Below are 18,114 nucleotides of genomic sequence, written 5' to 3' on the forward strand. Positions count from 1 at the left end.
CTCAATATTCATGCCTTATCTAGAGCAAGCATTCTCTACTGTAAGGATGTGCACAGAACAGGATTTGCATAATGTTCTAAGCTTGGAATGAAACATAAATGCCTGGGACGTTCCGTCGGAATAATCGGTTGTGCTGGTTGTTCCAACGGAACAAGTACAGAATGTTTCAATTGTACCGAGCTGTTCGGAGCACCATTTTGGAGGTGTGTTTTTCCCTTGTTGACTGGTTTTGGCACTGGCTTCCGAAGGGCTTGTGATCTCCTTGCTTCTTGGTTGGCTTGTTATCATACAAATCAAGTTGATCTGTATGATAACAAGCCAACCAAGAAGCAAGGACATGACAAGCCAATCGGAAGCCAATGCCAAAACCAGTCAGCAAGGGAAAAACATGCCTCCAAAATGGAGCTCTGAACACTCAAAATGTCCCGAGCTCAAAACAGGCCCTTCATTTGAAGGGTGTTCTGTTTTGAGATTGATGTTTCAAGTCGGAATGCTTCTAGCTCGAAACATTCTACACATCTCTGGTGGAATAACCGTTGATGTCTACCTCTCTATACTTATGCAAATGCTTCAATCATGTCCCAGGATAGGCTTTTTCCTATAAAATTCCTCTCAAAGAAAGCACTGATCACTTGCATCGCATGCTCTGGCCAACTGCCAAGTTGTACCCTTGCATTTGCACCCTACCTTCAGACTCTATACCCCATGCTGCATGAGCACACACAGCACCCATGCCCTATAGCTCACCACATGCTTGAGCTAACTGGAGAAAAGGAATCCAGCTTAGAGCAGTTAGCTATGAGAAACGGCTTTTCTTGTTTTCTTTCTTTCACCCTCAAGCCTCTGCCCCCTTCCCAGTGCTAATGTGCTTCAGGATTAAGCACTTTTTCTGGATCTGTATCCCTATTACCCTTCAATACAGCAATTCTTTGTTTTCAAGGCACAGCTCCACTATATTTTGTCCTTTCCACTGTGTCCATGACACAAACAACTTTCCCAAAGTACTTTAAGGTTAATATAGCATTTCCTGGTCTGTACTAATTTGGAGCTAATGTCCCCCACTTGGAGCAAAGCATAGCCACCAAGGGTACACATTATCACACTTCCATGCACACTTCCATGCAGATGTTTTGTGTATTTCCTACAACTCATAGAATTCTCTCTCCGAGCTATATTCCTGTTTTTTAAAAAATAATTTATGGGATGGTGCTTTTGCAGCACATGCCTTCTTCAGTATAGATTCCTAACTTGACACAAAAATTTAGAATGAGGGGAAGAATATAAATTAGATCTGTCTTTGAGGATCATTAGTCCTTATGAGATCTCATGTCAGAACAGCAGAGATATTAATGGAAATAAACCTAGAAGAGCAACAAATTAACCAATTATCGCTAATCTTTTAGCCTGCTAAGTCTGACTGCAAGTTTCTTCTGTTAGCAGAAGAGAAGAGGCATTATCTTGCCTCAACCTTCTGTCATAATTTTTATCTCGAAAGACCTTGATCACAGCATTTAAAAATAATCATACAAAATTAAATTTGGACATAACTTTCATATTATAGTCTATGATGTCATGGAATCTATAATTATTTATTATTTATTTATGTGTTTATATACCACCTAGTATAAAAATCTCTAGGCGGTGTACAGAATTGAAACATAAAATATAACACATTTAAAATTCATAAAAAAATAAAAATCATAATAGAGAAAAACACATTAAAATTTAAAAATTGATTACAGTAAAAAATTAATTGCCACAGTTAGCTCAGCCCCATTTTAAAATGACATCAGAATTATACTTTTATTAGTCAAATCCCAGAGCACCACCATTTCCAGCAGATCATTAATGATTACTGACATGCAGACAAACCAGTTCCTGAATGACCCTGGGAGTTTTCCAACCAAGCATTTCTGTTGTAAAGTAGAAGTAAAGTTGTGCCGTCGAGTCAGTGTCGACTCCTGGCGACCACAGAGCCAGGTTTCTTTGGTAGAATACAGGAGGTGTTTACCATTACCATCTCCCGCGCAGTATGAGATGATGCCTTTCAGCAACTTTCTATATTGCTGCTGCCTGATATAGGTGTTTCCCATAGTCTGGGAAACATACCAGCGGGGAGTTGAAACGGCAATTTCTTGCTCCCTAGGCAAGTTACTTCCCCGCTTATTCTGGTATGTATATTCCCTCCACTTCTCAAGGAATAATTAAATTGCTTGGGAACCAAACTGATATTTAGAGGGACAAGCTTCTACCACGGAAAACTCCACTTTTTTGAATACTGTTTTTTGAAAACTGATAAAATAATATAGAATAAAAGCACAGATGCACACTATGAGCATAAATCATACAAAGTAAAATGAGGTCATACTGTAATCCAGAATTTTAATGTCTCTTTGTCCATCTCCATGTTCATATTATACACAAGATGAAACTAATATGAACCAGTCTTGCATCTGATGCACTATTTCTGACAGCGAGAACATAAGAGGAAGGAGACAAAAGTTCCTTCCAAGTACAGAGCAAAGTACGAGGGGCAAGAAAATGTGTGTCAAAGGTGGAAGCAAAATGGGGAATAGAGCACTCACAAATTTACAAGTCACTATAGTAAGGAAGCCCGATGGTGGTGTTACTTTCACTCTCTATAGACATTGGAGACTGTAAGCATCACATATACATTGTAATACTTACAGTTCCCAATATACGTAAGGAAAAACAGAAGGAACTTGAAATCCTAACTTTAGAGGGCATCCTAACATGATCTGATAGATATCACTAAAATTTGGTGAGATGAGACTCATGATTGGAATATAGTACTTGAAGGGTATAACTTGTTCAAAAGGAAATAACCCAACAGAAAGGGAGGGAGGGTTGTATTATATGTACCATATTATATGGTATACACCTACAAAGAATTCAATGAACCTGAGCACAGAAGCAAGTCGAAAGGATCTGACTACAAAGAAAAGAAAAGAGAAATAAAAGTGATAATATTATGGGAATTCACTATAGAGCACCTGGTCAAGCAACTAACATAGACAATGCTTTCCTTAGTCTAATTATCAAATTTTCAGCAAGGCAGGCATTAGTAGTAATGGGATCTTCAACAATCCTGACGTCTGCTGCAAGTCTAACTCTGCTAAGAATGGGAGATCCAATAAATTCTTAATCTCTCTTGCTGACAATGTCATCTTTCAGGAAGAGGGAAAAAGAATGACAGGTTGGACATCCTGGACTTAATCCTTATCAACAAAAATGAAAAAGCTGATGAAGTGAAACCTGGGGGAGCCCTGGGGGAAAGTAATCATCCCATCTTGGAATTTATGATAGTAAGGGGAGGGAAAATTGCAAGAAGTCATACATCTACCAGGTATTTCAGGAAAGTTGATTTTAATGAGCTCAGAGAAAAATTAGGTACAATATCATGGTTAGAAACCCTACAAGGTTAACAACTGAAAAGAAATGGGAGATTCTTAAGGCACAATTGCAAAAAAATCCCCATGATAAGAAGGAAAAATAGGAGAACTCTCAAGAAACCAGTATGGATACACAGAGAACTCTCTGAAGCAAAAAGGACACATACAGGAAATGGAAGGAAAGGTGTCAGGAAAGCTAAGGTTCAGAATGAGGTGAGGCCTACAAAGGATGACAAATACAACAAAAAGGAGATATACAGATATTAAGGTCAAGTAAATGGTGGGTCTTTTACTTGGAGAAGATGGTAATGGATGACAGAGAGAAGGAAGAGTTGATTAAAGCCTATTTTACTTCTGTGTTCTCCCACAAGGAAAATAGAGCCCAGCAGGGCAACATATACACAAATGAAACAAGAAGGGAATTGTACCTCACAACAGGTAAAGAGATGGTAAGAATACACTTAAATGTGTTAAAGTCTCCAGGTCCAGATGAATTATTTTATTTATTTGTTTGTTTATACATAACATAGACACCAGCAACAGTCACTGGAGGTACTATGCTGGGGGTGAATAGGGCCAGTTACTCTCCCCCTGCTAAATAAAGAGAATCACCATGGTAAAAGGTGCCTCTTTGCCAAGTTAGCAGGTGTCTTGGCACAGAATTACATTGCAAGGTACTTAGGATCTTGCAGATGGAACTGCTATCTATAATCTTTGAGGACTCCTAGAGAACAGGTGAGGTGCCCGAAGTTTAACAAAGTTTGCAAATATTTTCTCTGTCTTCAAAAAGTGAAAAAGAAGGAGCCAGGAAACTATAGACTTGTCAGCTTGATGCAGATACCTGGCAAGATTCTAGAACAGATTATTAAGCAAGCTGTCTGTGAGCACCTAGAAAAGAATATGATGATTGGCAGGAGCCAGCATGGGTTTGTCATGAACAAGTCACACCAGACAAATCTCACCTCATTTTTTGATAGATACTGGTTTAGCAGATCATACGGATACTTTAGATGTAATGTATCTTAATTTCAGCGATACACTTGACAGTCTCCCATGATATCCTTTCCAACAAGGTAAAATGTGGGCTAGACATGCTACTGTTTGGTGGATTCACAGATGGTTGAACAACTGTACCCAACTGGTACTAGTTCACGACTCTATGTCATCCTGATGGGAGGTGTTGAGTGAAGTGCCATTGGGCTCTGCCCAGGGTCCTCTGCTGTTCAACCTTTTCATGAAAGACTTGGGAGGAGGGAGTGCAGGGTATGCTTATCAATTTTGCAGATGACACAGAGATGTGGGAGAAGGGATAGCTAACATCTTTGAAAACAGAATCAATCTGATTTGGACAGTCTCAAATATTGGACCAAAACCAACAAGAGGAAGTTCAATGGAAACAAATGTAAACTCCTACATTTAGGTAGGATTATTATTATGCACAAATATAAGATGAGGGATACATGGTTTAGACTAGGCACCAGGAAGAATTTCTTAATTGTAAGAGCTGTTTGACAATGGATTCTTCTGCCTTGTGCAGTGGTATGTTCTCCTTGGTTGAAGGTTTTCAAGCAGAGGGTGGGCAGCCATCTGTAAGGGATGTTGTAGCAGTTTCCTGCACTAAGCAGGGGACTGGAGTAGAAGACCTCCAAGTTCCTTTCCAACTCTAAAATTCTATGATTCAAAATGAAAACTCCAATCTACATGGTGGAAGTATCTATATTAGTATTATATTAATATACATCTATATTAATACCCACAGCAGGTGATCTTCAGGGCCATCTTCGGATGCACAGCCACTTTGTACTGCAATCTATCTACCCTGCAAGTTGGATATATGTAGTAGTAGTTCTTTTATTGCAGCCATAGGCCAAACAGAAAGGTGGATATATGAATAACTTGACTACATGAGCAAGGCTGAGTGTATAGGTTTTTTCTGATTGATATTCTTCCAGTGTTGGAAGGATTTACTTCATTGATCCTCCTTCACTGTTCATATGGTCTCGTTATTCACATATATGCCCCTGCAGCAAGGATTGCACACACAGAGAAGCAGCTCCCACACTGCTGTCTGTGTATGAAAGAAACCCAATTTAGTCAGGGTCAAGAAAACAAGTGTTTGAGCATTCCCAACTGAAAAAGATAGATGGCTTACTTGCCTATGATAATAGAGTCCAACCATATCAAAGAAAAAGGGCAGAAGCAGGGTCACTATGGTACCACAGAATAATTAAAAGTTCTATAGGAGTGATCTTTTAGGAGGGAAAAGCCTGCAAAAAAAAGTGATAAAAATAGACTGGCACTTCCTGTTCAAATCAACACCCACTGGTTGGACTGGGAAGGAGCTTATACTTAATCAGAATGGAAGCCTCATGTAAGTAGTAAAGTAAATCAACTGCTGACTTTAAATGATTATACACAGTATTTTTGGTTTGCTTTAGTAATGGATTATCATTTTCTATTTCATCACAGAAATTACACCTTCTGAACCACTGCATCTATTGAAATAGTATTAACTTCTGGTGGTAGAGGCAGGTGACTTTAAAGACAAAACTCTCTCACCTCTGGTGTGACATCCCTTGGTGCAAACCCTGTTCCTCCAGTTGTTAAAATCAAATTAAGTTCCTTTTCATCACACCAGTCTATAAGTGTCTCCTGAAAGAAAGAAAAAAGAACACAATTATCAGATTTTATCTGTTCATTGCCTACTGAAAAAAAGATATTCAGGCTCTCAGAACATCAACAAGTCTATATAAAGGTTGTTTTTAAAAAAGAAATATCTATCTATCTATTTATTTATTACATTTATTACTACATATAGATAATAACATTAACTTTTTTTTCAAAAGACAATGCAGTGCCATTGGGCCACACAATTTACTTGCATGCAGACTTCTTAGAAAAACTCTAGGTTTGGTGGGGCATGTTTAGTCTTTGCAACAGTCAGTTCTTCAACACACACTTCAACAGGGGACATTCTCCAGATGAGATTCTTAGTAATAAACAGTGCTATGATTTCTCACTATTTTTTGTATGGTATTTCTAATGTGTTGTATGGTATTTTAATATTGTGTTCAAATAAATAATCAATGATAGAGGAAATTCAAACATGCTTCATTCTATTTGCAAACTAAAACTGTGTTACCTTTGCACCTGATCCTCAGTACAGATACTTGTAAGTAAACTTCATTTAGATTAATTGCATTAATGGTTGCTGAGAAAATACTGATGCTACACATTCTTTCAATCCTCTTCAATTCCAAAAATATCACAAATATAGGCTGTTATCCCATAGACTAGGCCTGCAAAACTCAGATGCCCCAGTGGGCCAAAACCAAACATGATTTGGCACATGGGGGTTGAGGCTAATTTTAAGATAAAATTAATAAATGTAATTTAAAAATTATATTTTTATTTCTTAAAGTTTAATTTAATTTTTTAATAGCTAGGGGAGGGTGAGCCTGTGTTTGTCCCCTCCATGGCAGCCCCCACCCCTTAGGGGTGTAAACAAACAAACAAACATAAGAACAGCTCTGCCAGATCAGGCCCAAGTCCCATCTAGTCCAACATTCTGTTTCACACAGTGGCCCACAAGATGCCTCTGGAAGCCTACATGCAGGAGTGGAGGGCATACCCTCTCTCCTGCTGTTACTCCCCTGCAACTGGCACTCAGAGGCATCCTGCCTCCGAGGCTGGAGGTAGCCTATAGCCCTCCGACTAGTAGCCGTTGACAGACCTCTCCTCCATGAAGTTATCCAAACCCCTCTTAAAGCCACCTGCTTCCAAGCAAGTGGGGAAATGCGCTCACTGGCAGCCAGGCTGCTGGTGTGGGACGATCCAGGTGGCTTGCAGGAGAGGGCTTTGGCTGGCTTCCTCGCCACCCTCGCCAAACTGAGAAGAGGAATCAAGGCGGGATTGCTCCCCGCCCTTCTGCTCTCCACCCCACTTTTAGCCTTACAATGCCTGGGAAGGCAGACCCTGCGACACCCAGGCAAGGATTGTCCCTGTTTCTCCTCCTTTGTAGGTGCAATTCACCCAGATCGACCCCCGATGAATGGAACCAATTTCTGCCTTGTATTTCAGCCAAGGCAGCTGCTGCCCGCCTATCTCTTCATGGTGTGGTGGCCAGGCACAGCAACAGTGCCTCCTGAGGTGGCCTTGCTGCTGCTGTAGCAGCTGCCATAGACAGTAGTGGGCTTCCCTGCTCCTCTCCAGTGGCGGCAGCAGTGGCTGATGTGGTGGGAGGGCTGCCCTCGGGGCCAGGAATGCTGGCAATGGCTGTGGCCCCTAGAGCGATGAAGCTGAAGTTCCTCCATGCCTCCACGTGTTTGTTCCGCTGGTTCTGAGTGGCCAGTGGAAGCAAGGCGAGGGGCAGCAAATATATGCTCGGTTCCTGAACCCCTCAACTGTAGTTGGGGCTGGGAGCTTCCTGGAAATGAGGGTGCATGTACAGCCTGAAGGAGATACAGGGCACATATATGTCCTCATTCAGAGCATGCATGTGACCCGTATCTCCTTCAGGGCGCACACATGCCCTCATTTCCAGGAAGCTCTCAGCCCTAACAGCAGCCGAGGGGCTTGGGAGCTGACGGAGGAAAGCGAGTGGGGAAAGCAAAAAGCCTTGCATGCTGGATGAAGCCCACAGGCTCTATGTTGTGCAGGCCTACCATAGACATTAGTACTCATTCTTATATTATCATTGATGAAAAAGCAGCCTAAATGTTTGATTTACAAATACCTAGCTTCCCAATACTGAGAAACAAAACACTTTAATACTGTAAAACCAACTATCTGTTCCTAGAACAGAGAAATATTGGTAAATCTTAGAAACGTCTAATAGTTTTGTAAAACAGCACTTCCAGGAGTCCATGAAGGCCCAGAATTTCACTACATAAAGAAATTACAAATAAGCTTGCATTCCCCTGGATTTCCAGGTATTTTAATCATGCCCCCTGGTGTCTGGTTAGCCCATTAGCTTGCCTGGATTCCCAGCTTTCATTTAAAAAACACACACACACAAAAAACACCACTCCAAACCCCTAAGCGCTAGCCCATGCAGAAATGGAGTTAAGCAGCAAAATGTGCGGCCATTATTCTGTTCAACCACTGGATTAGAGAAAGGCACTACACACAGCTAATTTAGACAAGGTTAAAAACCTTGTAGATTAGAAAGTGTGGGATATAAACTCTCGGTGTTTAATTCTCAGGTAAAGGGTCAAGTAAAGAGATCCTCCCCAACTACTGTTGCTAGATATCCAGATACAAGTCAACTGGACAGTGCAGCACTTAATTTGCGTAATTTGTACAATAGGGGGAGGCTAGTGCCCCAGTTTGGGCCCAGCTTCTTCCTCCAAGCTACTCTGTTGTGGAGCAGGCTAGGGGAAGTGGGCGGGTAGGGGGTGGAGTGGCTGTGGTCTATAAGGATACCATTTCCCTTACCAGGCCGCTGTGAAATGACTGAGTTATACTGAGTGTGTCTTTCTGAGGCTGGCAACTAGAGATAGATTGGAGATTCTGCTGGTGTACATTCCACCCCGCTGCCCAACTGATTCCCTAACTGATCTGATGGAGCTTGTCTCAGAATTGGTGGTGGAGTCACCCAGACTTTTGGTTCTGGGGGACCCCAATATTCATTGTGAGGCTGACTTGTCTGGTGCAGCTCAGGAGTTCATAGCGGCCATGACAACTACAGACCTATCCCAACTAGTTTCAGGACCAACTCATGTTGCCGGACACACACTTGATTTGGTCTTTTGTTCGAATCATGGGTGTGTTCCGTGGGTGGGGGATCCTGTGGTTTCTCCATTGTCATGGATGGACCACTACTGGTTAAGGTTGGTTTCACAGCCACAACCCAGCCCTGCAGGGGTGGAGGACTTATTAAGATGGTCTGCCTGAGACAGCTGCTGGACCCAACAGGATTCCAAAAAGCCTTGAAGGGTTTTGATTTTGGTCCTGCTAGTGATTCTGTTGATGCCCTGGTGGGAACCTGGAATAGGGAACTCACCAGGGCAGTAGACATGATCGCTCCTAAGCGTCCCTTCCGATCTGCTTTAAGAGTGGCCCCTTGGTATACAGAGAAGTTACGGAGTCTGAAGCAGCAAGGTAGGTGACTGGAGCACAAGTGGAGGAGAACCCGCCTTGAATGTGACAGGACACAGCATAGAGCCCATTCAAAGGTTAATGCAGAGGCAGTGCGCGCAACAAAAAAACAATTCTGGTCTGCGCGCATTGCTTCTGCGGGTTCACGTCCAGCAGAGCTGTCCCAGGTTGTGAGGAGTTTGATTCATGTTCCTTCCAATTCAAAACAATGCATGAGGACTTTGTTCTGCTGTGATGCTATTAATGGGTTCTTTGCGGACAAAATATCTTATATTTGGGCCAACTTGGACTCCACTGTTTCTGCAGAGACTATTAAGATGGTGTCCAGCAATCCCTCTTGCAGTATTAGATTGGATCAGTTTCCTTCTGTGATGCCTGATGACGAAGAGAAACTGCTTGGCGGGGTGCAGCCTACCACTTGTTCTCTGTACCTTGCTCGACTTGGCTGCTTCTATCTAGCAGGGAGATTGTTGGAGATGGCCTAATTAATATCATTAACTCGTTGCTGAGTGAGGGTAGGATCCCTCCTTGTTTGAAGGAGGGAATGATTAGACCACTTAAGAAGCCTTCCCTAGATCCCTCAATGATGATGGGATCTGAGCTGATGGGATCTGAGCTATCAGTGACTGACCAGGAGAGGGATCTTGGGGTCATGGTGGACAGCTGTTTGAAAGTGTCAAATCAATGTGCGGCAGCTGTGAAAAAGGCCAATTCCATGCTAGGGATCATTAGGAAGAGGAATGAAAATAAAACGGCTAATATGATAATGCCCTTATACAAAACGATGGTGCGGCAACAGCTGGAGTACTGCGTAGAATTCTTTAGATGACAATTCTTGCCATCTAAAAAAGGACATTGTAGAACTGGAAAAGGTGCAGAAGAGGGCAACCAAGATGATCAGGGGCCTAGAGAACATTTCTTATGAGGCAAGACTACAACACCTGGGCTTTTTAGTTTAGAAAAAAGATGACCGAGGGGAGACATGATAGAGGTCTATAAAATCATGCATGGTGTGGAGAAGGTGGAGAAAGAGAAATCCTTCTCCCTCTCACATAACACTAGAACCAGGGGTCATCCCATGAAACTGATTGCCAGGAAATCTAGGACAAACAAACGGAAGTACTTTTTCACACAACGCATGATCAACTTGTGGAATTCTCTGCCACAAGATGTGGTGACAGCCAACAACCTGGGTGGCTTTAACAGGGGTTTGGATAACTTCATGGAAGAGAGGTCTATTAATGGCTACTAGTTGGAGGGCTATAGGCCACCTCCAGCTTCAAAGGCAGGATGCCTCTGAGTACCAGTTGCAGGGGAATAAGAGCAGGAGAGAAGGCATGCCCTCAACTCCTGCCTGTGGCTTCCAGTGGCATCTGGTGGGCCACTGTGTGAAACAGGATGCTTGGACTAGATGGGCCTTGGGCCTGATCCAGCAGGGCTGCTCTTATGTTCTTAATGATAGATAGTTATAGGCAGGTCTCCAATCTCCCATGGTTGGGTAAGGTGATTGAGAGAGTGGTGGCTAACCAGCTCCAGGCAGTTCTGGAGGAAACCGATTATCTAGACCCATTTCAAACTGGCTTTAGAGCGGGCTATGGGGTTGAGTCTGCCTTGGTCGGCCTGATGGATGACCTTTACCGGGGAATCAACAGAGGAAGTGTGACTCTGTTGGTTCTTTTGGATCTCTCGGCGGCATTCGATACCATCGACCATAGTATCCTTCTGGATCCCCTGGGGGAACTGGGGATAAGGGGCACTGTTTTGCAGTGGTTCCACTCCTGTCTCTCAGGGAGATTCCAGATGGTGGAGCTTGGTGACAGTTCCTCTTTAAAACAGGAGCTAGTATATGGAGTCCCTCAGGGCTCTATTCTGTCACCAATGCTTTTTAATATTTACATGAAACCGCTGGGTGAGGTCATCAGGAGATTTGGTGCAGGGTGTTATCAGTATGCTGATGACACCCAAATCTATTTCTCCTTATCATCATCATCGTCATCATCATCATCATCATCATCATCAGGAAATGGCATTCACTCCCTAAATGCCTGCCTACAGGCAGTAATGGGCTGGATGAGGGATAACAAATTGAAGCTGAATCCAAGCAAGACAGAGGTGCTCATTGTGGGTGATTGGAATTTAAGGGAGGTGTTAGATCTTCCTGTGCTGGATGGGGTTACACTCCCCCAGAAGGAGCAGGTGCGCAGCTTGGGAGTACTCCTGGACCCAAGCCTCACCCTGGTATCTCAAGTGGAGACAGCTTGACAGTACTCTTGGATCCAGACCTCAACATGGTATCTCAGGTGGAGGCTATGGCCAGGAGTGATTTGACAGCTGCATCCATTCCTTGAAGAGAACAATCTCAAAACAGTGGTGCATCAGCTGGTAATCTCCAAGCTCTACTACTACAATGCACTCTACGTGGGGCTACCTTTGTACGTAGTTCGGAAACTTCAGTTAGTTCAAAATGCAGCAGCCAGATTGGTCTCTGGGGTAACCCAGAGAGACCATATTATGCCTGTCTTAAAACAGTTGCACTGGCTACCAGTATGTTTCCGGGTTAAATACAAAGTGCTGGTTATTACCTTTTTAGCTCTGAACAGCTTGGGTCTGGGCTACCTTAGAGAGCGCCTTCTTCGGTATGAACCACATCGCTCATTGAGGTCATCTGAAAAGTCAGTCTCCAGTTACCACCGGTATGTCTGGTGGTGACTGGGAACTGGGCCTTTTCTGTAGCTGCTCTTGGCCTATGGAATGCACTCCCGGCAGATATCCACAGTTTAGGCTCGCTGTCGACCTTTAAAAGAGCCCTAAAAACTTATTTGTTTGGCCTGGCCTTCCAAGGTTTGTAAGGTATCCTTAAGGTATTTTAATTGATTTTAAATGGTTTTAATTGTTTTTAGCACTGTGTTTTTAATTGTGTGTTTTTATGTCTTTTTGAAGTTGCTATACACTGCCCAGAGCTTTTGGATGGGGTGGTTTATAAATGTAATAAATAAATAAATAAATATTCAAATTATTTGCAAGCTTGAATCAGAGAAACCCTAAGTACAAGTTAAAAGAATGTTTATTACTAATAATAATTTTACATTTCAAATTGGTTAAGACAGGGATGTGCATGAATCAATTTTTTAATTGATTTGTGCCTGAATCGAATCACCCCCAATTTGTTTTGGGTCCAGACCCACCCAGGCCCCGGAATCACCCAGATTTGATTTGTACCCAAATTTTCTGAATCTGAATTGATTTGTATTTTTTTAAAAGGGGGGTTCTGGGGGCAAAGGAGTGGGGTGGGTGGCAGTGCCCAATGGATAGAAGCTACCACGCAAATTTCAAAGGAACTGGACAAAGGGATGATTTTTAAATATTTTTTGAAGTTGTCACATCTTTAAGCTATTTCTCATAGGGAATAATGGGGATTTCAGCAGCTTTATAGATCCATGTGGGGGGCACCAGGGTAGCCCAGAGTGGGTTGTGGTGGGTGGTAACGCCCAGTGGGTGCAAGGAAGCTAACCACCCAGATTTCAAAGAAATTGACCTAAGGGGTATTTGTTTTTTTAAATTGAAGTTGGCATATCTTTGTGGCAGATTTTGGGGCAGAAAAGGGGTTTCGGGCGCAAAGGAGTGGGTTAGGTGGTAGTGCCCCAATGGGTGCCTGCTACCACCTGGATTTCAAATAAAATCAAAATAAAATTCAAAATAAAATTTCAAATTTGGTAAAATGGGTGGGTTGTTGTTGTTGTTGTTTGGTTTGCGCATCTTATGTATGTATGTATTTATTTATTTATTACATTTATAAACCACCCCATCCAGAGGCTCTGGACGGTGTAGAACAACTTTTAAAAGACATAAACCCCACAATTAAAACAATGCTAAAAACAATATTAAAACAATTCAAAATGATTAAAACTATTTTAAACCAATTAAAATACATTTAAAAACAATGCTTTACAAGCCTTGGAAGGCCAGGACAAATAAATAGGTTTTTAGGGCTCTCTTAAAGGCTGACAGCGAGCCTAAACTGCAGATATCTGCCGGGAGTGCATTCCATTGACCAGGAGCAGCTGGAGAAAAGGTCCTGTTCCGAGTCACCACCAGACGTACTGGTGGCAACCGGAGATGGACCTCTCCAGATGACCTCAACGAGCAATGGGGATCATACAGAAGAAGGAGCTCTTTCAGGTAACCCAAGCCGTTCAGAGCTTTAAAGGTAATAACCAGCACTTTGTATTTCACCCGGAAACATATCGGCAGCCAGTGCAGCTGTTTTAAGACAAGCATATTATGGTCTCTCCAGGTTACCCCAGAGACCAATCTGGCTGCCGCATTTTGGACTAACTGAAGTTTCCGAACTATGTACAAAGGCAACCTCACGTAGAGTGCATTGCAGTAGTCGAGCCTGGAGGTTAACAGCTGATGCACCACTGTTTTGAGATCATTCATTTCAAGGAATGGACGCAGCTGTCAAATCAGCCAAAGTTGATAGAAAGCGCTCCTGGCCATAGCCTCCACCTAAGATACCAGGGTGAGGTCTGGATCCAAGAGCACTCCCAAGCTGCGCACCTGCTCCTTCTAGGGGAGTATAACCCCATCCAGCACAGGAAGATCTAACTCATCCCTTAAATTCTGACCCCCAACAATGAGCACCTCTGTCTTGCTTGGATTCAGCTTCAATTTGTTATCCCTCATCCAGCCCATTACTGCCTGTAGGCAGGCATTTAGGGAGTGAATGCCATTTTCTGATGGTGGTGATGATGTTGATGATGATGATGATGAAAAATAGATTTGGGTGTCATCAGCATACTGATAACACACTGCACCAGCTCTTCTGATGACCTCACCCAGCGGTTTCATGTAAATATTAAAAAGCATTGGTGACAGAATGGAGCCCTGATGGACTCCATATAATAGCTTCCGTTTTAAAGAGGAACTGTCACCAAGCTCCACCATCTGGAATCTGCCTGAGAGATAGGAGTGAAACCACTGCAAAGCAGTATGTCCTATCCTCAACTCCCCCAGGGGATCCAGAAGGATACCATGGTTGATGGTACCGAACACCGCCGAGAGATCCAAAAGAACCAACAGAGTCATACTCCCTCTGTCGATTTCCCGGTAAAGGTCATCCATCAGGCCGACCAAGGCAGACTCAACCCCATAGCCCGCTCTAAAGCCAGTTTGAAATGGGTCTAGATAATCGGTTTCCTCCAGAACTGCCTGGAGCTGGTTAGCCACCACTCTCTCAATCACCTTACCCAACCATGGGAGATTGGAGACCGGCCTATAACTTTCCATCACTGAGGGATCTAGGGAAAGCTTCTTAAGACGTGGTCTAATAACTGCCTCCCTCGAACAAGGAGGCATCCTATCCTCACTCAGCGATGAGTTAATGATATTAACTAAGCCATCCCCAACAATCTCCCTTATAGATAAAAGCAGCCAAGTCGGGCAATGATCCGGAGAACAAGTGGTAGGCCACACCGCCCCAAGCAGCTTGTCCACGTCATCAGGCATCACAGATTGAAACTGATCCAGTCTAATACTGCAAGAGGGATTGCTGGATACCACCTTAAAAGACTGCAGAAACAGTGGAGTCCAACTTGGCCTGAATATAAGATATTTTGTCCGCAAAGAACCCATTAAAAGCATCACAGCAGAACAAAGTCCCCGGGGAATGGTTTGAGTTGGAAGGATCCTGAATCAAACTCCTCACAACCGGGACAGCTCTGCTGGACACGAACCCGCAGAAGCAATGCTCATAGACCACAATTGTTTTTTTGCCAAACACACTGCCTCTGCATAAACCTTCAAATTGGTTCTATACCATGTCCTGTCACATTCAAGGCGGGTTCTCCTCCACTTGCACTCTACCTTGCTGCTTCAGACCCCGTAACGCCTCTGTATACCAAGGGGCCACTCTTAAAGCAGATCGGAAGGGACGCTTAGAAGCAATCGTGTCTACTGCCCTGGTGAGTTCCCTATTCCAGGTTCCCACCAGGGCATAGACAGAATCGCTGGCAGGACGAACATCAAAACCCTCCAAGGCATTTTGGAATCCTACTGGATCCCACAGCCTTCTCAGGCAGACCCTGCTCCACAACAGAGTAGCCCGGTGGAAGAAGCTGTCTTATTCTGAACCGACCTGGCCTTGCAAAGGAGCAAGACTAGGTTCTGTGGGAAGCTGGAACTGCTCCCCGAGGCCAGAGAGCTGACAGGGCAGCCGGAGGTGGAAACAGTAACTAAATTACTCGTTTCCCTTCCCCTGTAACGGCCAGCTGCTCTGCCAACGCCAATTCTTCTATTCCCCACCACAACAGTAATAGCTGCCCCAGAGCCACTGGATACACACCCAGTATCATTCTCCCCAAGAGAACCAAACACATGACAATAGAAGGCCTGGCACAACCCAAGAAAAGGGAGAACTAACAACAAACAACCGAGACCTCCCACCCCACCTTATAACTCCTCGCCTCAGACCTCAGTCCCACACCGAAGGCCCGGCACCAAAGGCCGGCTCTCTTTGGCGGCTGGCTTCAGCGGCTGCTTACAGGGGGTCTGCCGGCTACTAGGAATGTGCACGGGCCGGTTCGGAAACCATTCTAAAGGCCTCCAGACCGGTCCGGTCACGGGGTGGTTTTGGTTCGGGTGGGGAGTTTGGGGGGTTCCATCAAGGGTGGGGGGGGCTTTACTTACCCCTCCCACGCTTTCCACACGCTGCAGCTGTAATTATTCTAATAATTGCTCCTCCGTTGGTGGCTCCTACGATGGCTCCTCCAGTTAAAAAAATGGCCGCCCCCTTGTAGCCCCGGCCCCCTGCTGCTGCCGCCCCCTTGGAACCCCCTCCCGCCCCCTTAAAGCCCCCTCCCGCCCCCTTAAATCTCGCCCCGGGCCCCGATCGATAACTTCAGAGGCGAGCGGGCGGGCGGCGGGGAGATATCCTCCCGCCCCCTTCCCTGCCGGGCTCAGGCTGCAAAAGTCTTTAGGAAGGCTTCTGCGCGTGTGCGCGCAGAAGCCTTCCTAAAGTCATTTGCAGCCTGAGCCCGGCAGGGAAGGGAGCAGGAGGACATCCCCCCGCCGCCCGTTTCCCTGCCGGTCTGCAAAGGTAAAAGTACTTTTGCAAAAGTACTTTTACTTTTGCAAAAGTAAAAGTACTTCTGCAGACCGGCAGGGAAACGGGCGGCGGGGGGATGTCCTCCTGCTCCCTTCCCTGCCGGGCTCAGGCTGCAAATGACTTTAGGAAGGCTTCTGCGCGCACACGCGCAGAAGCCTTCCTAAAGACTTTTGCAGCCTGAGCCCGGCAGGGAAGGGAGCGGGAGGACATCTCCCCGCCGCCTGTTTCCCTGCTGGTCTGCCAAAGTCTTCTTTCAGATTCTTCAAAGTCTCCCTGCCGGTCTTCCGTGCGCAGAAGCCTTCCTAAAGTCTTTTGCAGCCTGAGCCCGGCAGGGAAGGGGGCGGGAGGATATCTCCCCGCTGCCCGCCCGCTCGCCTCTGAAGTTATCGATTGGGGCCCGGGGCGAGATTTAAGGGGGTGGGAGGGGGCTTTAAGGGGGCGGGAGGGGGTTTCAAGGGGGCGGCAGCAGCAGGGGGCCGGGGCTACAAGGGGGCGGCCATTTTTTTAACTGGAGGAGCCATCGTAGGAGCCACCAACGGAGGAGCGATTATTAGAATAATTACAGCTGCAGCGTGTGGAAAGCGCGGGAGGAGTAAGTAAAGCCCCCTCGCCCTTGATGGAACCCCCCACCCCAGTGCCGGACCGCAGCTCTGCGGTTCCGTGCACACCCCTACCGGCTACGCCTCTGGCGTTCCCTCCCTCCAATATATGCTGCCAAGGACTCCAGAAATATCTCCTCTCACGAGAGTTCTCTGGTCCTTGGGGAAACGTGAAACAAGTCAAGCACTCAGAGAGAAGGCACAGGTGGAATAGGGCAGCAATCCCAAGCCAGTCCTTCAGAAGGTCTGGGGCTGCAAAAACAAACCTCCTCGGTCGAGACAGGAATGCTCAGGCAGGGTGAGACGGCTATTGTTCATCAGGAGAGGTCAGGGAGCTGACAGGATCTAGCCCCCTCATCTCTTCACCCTCTTTGATCTTTAAGCTTCCTCCCCCCTAGGGAATAATGGGGAATTTCAGCAGCCCCACAACTCCACTTGGGGGAATACCAGGATGGCCCAGAGTGGGTTGTGGTGTAGTGCAAATAGGGTGCCAACCACCCCCAAATTCAGAAGTCCACGGGGCACTGGGTTTTGTTGTTTTCCATGTCTGAGGCGTTCTTATGAGAGTAGATTCAACAGTAGGAAATGAGCTCTTAAAAAAAAAATGGCCACAAAATGGAGGTCCGGATCTCTGAATGTTTCGGTTCCTAATCTGGGGTGATTTGTTTTGTACCCAAATCTGGCAATTGAGCACAGGGGTGATTTTGTTCTGTCTACAAATCACCTGAATCAGTCAGATTCGGGTACAAATCATTTTGTAAGATTCATTCTTACTAGAACAATTTTTTTTGTTTACAAAGATTGTATCTTGCTTCAATGAATTCCATAATTTTGCTTCTGAACTATGTATTGTTTTCCATTGAAGGATTTACTCAAATAATAGTAATAGTTTAGTGTT

The 18,114-nt window shown here is 44.8% G+C and overlaps 1 protein-coding gene across 34 annotated transcripts in view; it reads right to left on the bottom strand.

The window, feature by feature from the left end:
- The window catches only part of GPHN (gephyrin), a 556,374-nt gene that overhangs the window by 292,309 nt on the left and 245,951 nt on the right, over positions 1–18,114 (bottom strand). For 32 of the 34 annotated variants that reach the window (XM_053285016.1, XM_053285048.1, XM_053285057.1 and 29 more), the window contains one exon: positions 5,973–6,065. In XM_053285016.1, the coding sequence (XP_053140991.1) occupies positions 5,973–6,065 (93 nt within the window). Of the gene's footprint in view, positions 1–5,972; positions 6,066–16,199; positions 16,217–18,114 lie in introns of those variants that run through there. The other 2 variants (XM_053285146.1, XM_053285198.1) reach the window with 2 other exon arrangements.

Source organism: Hemicordylus capensis, chromosome 1 (genome assembly GCF_027244095.1).
Source record: "Hemicordylus capensis ecotype Gifberg chromosome 1, rHemCap1.1.pri, whole genome shotgun sequence".
Taxonomy (NCBI): domain Eukaryota; kingdom Metazoa; phylum Chordata; class Lepidosauria; order Squamata; family Cordylidae; genus Hemicordylus; species Hemicordylus capensis.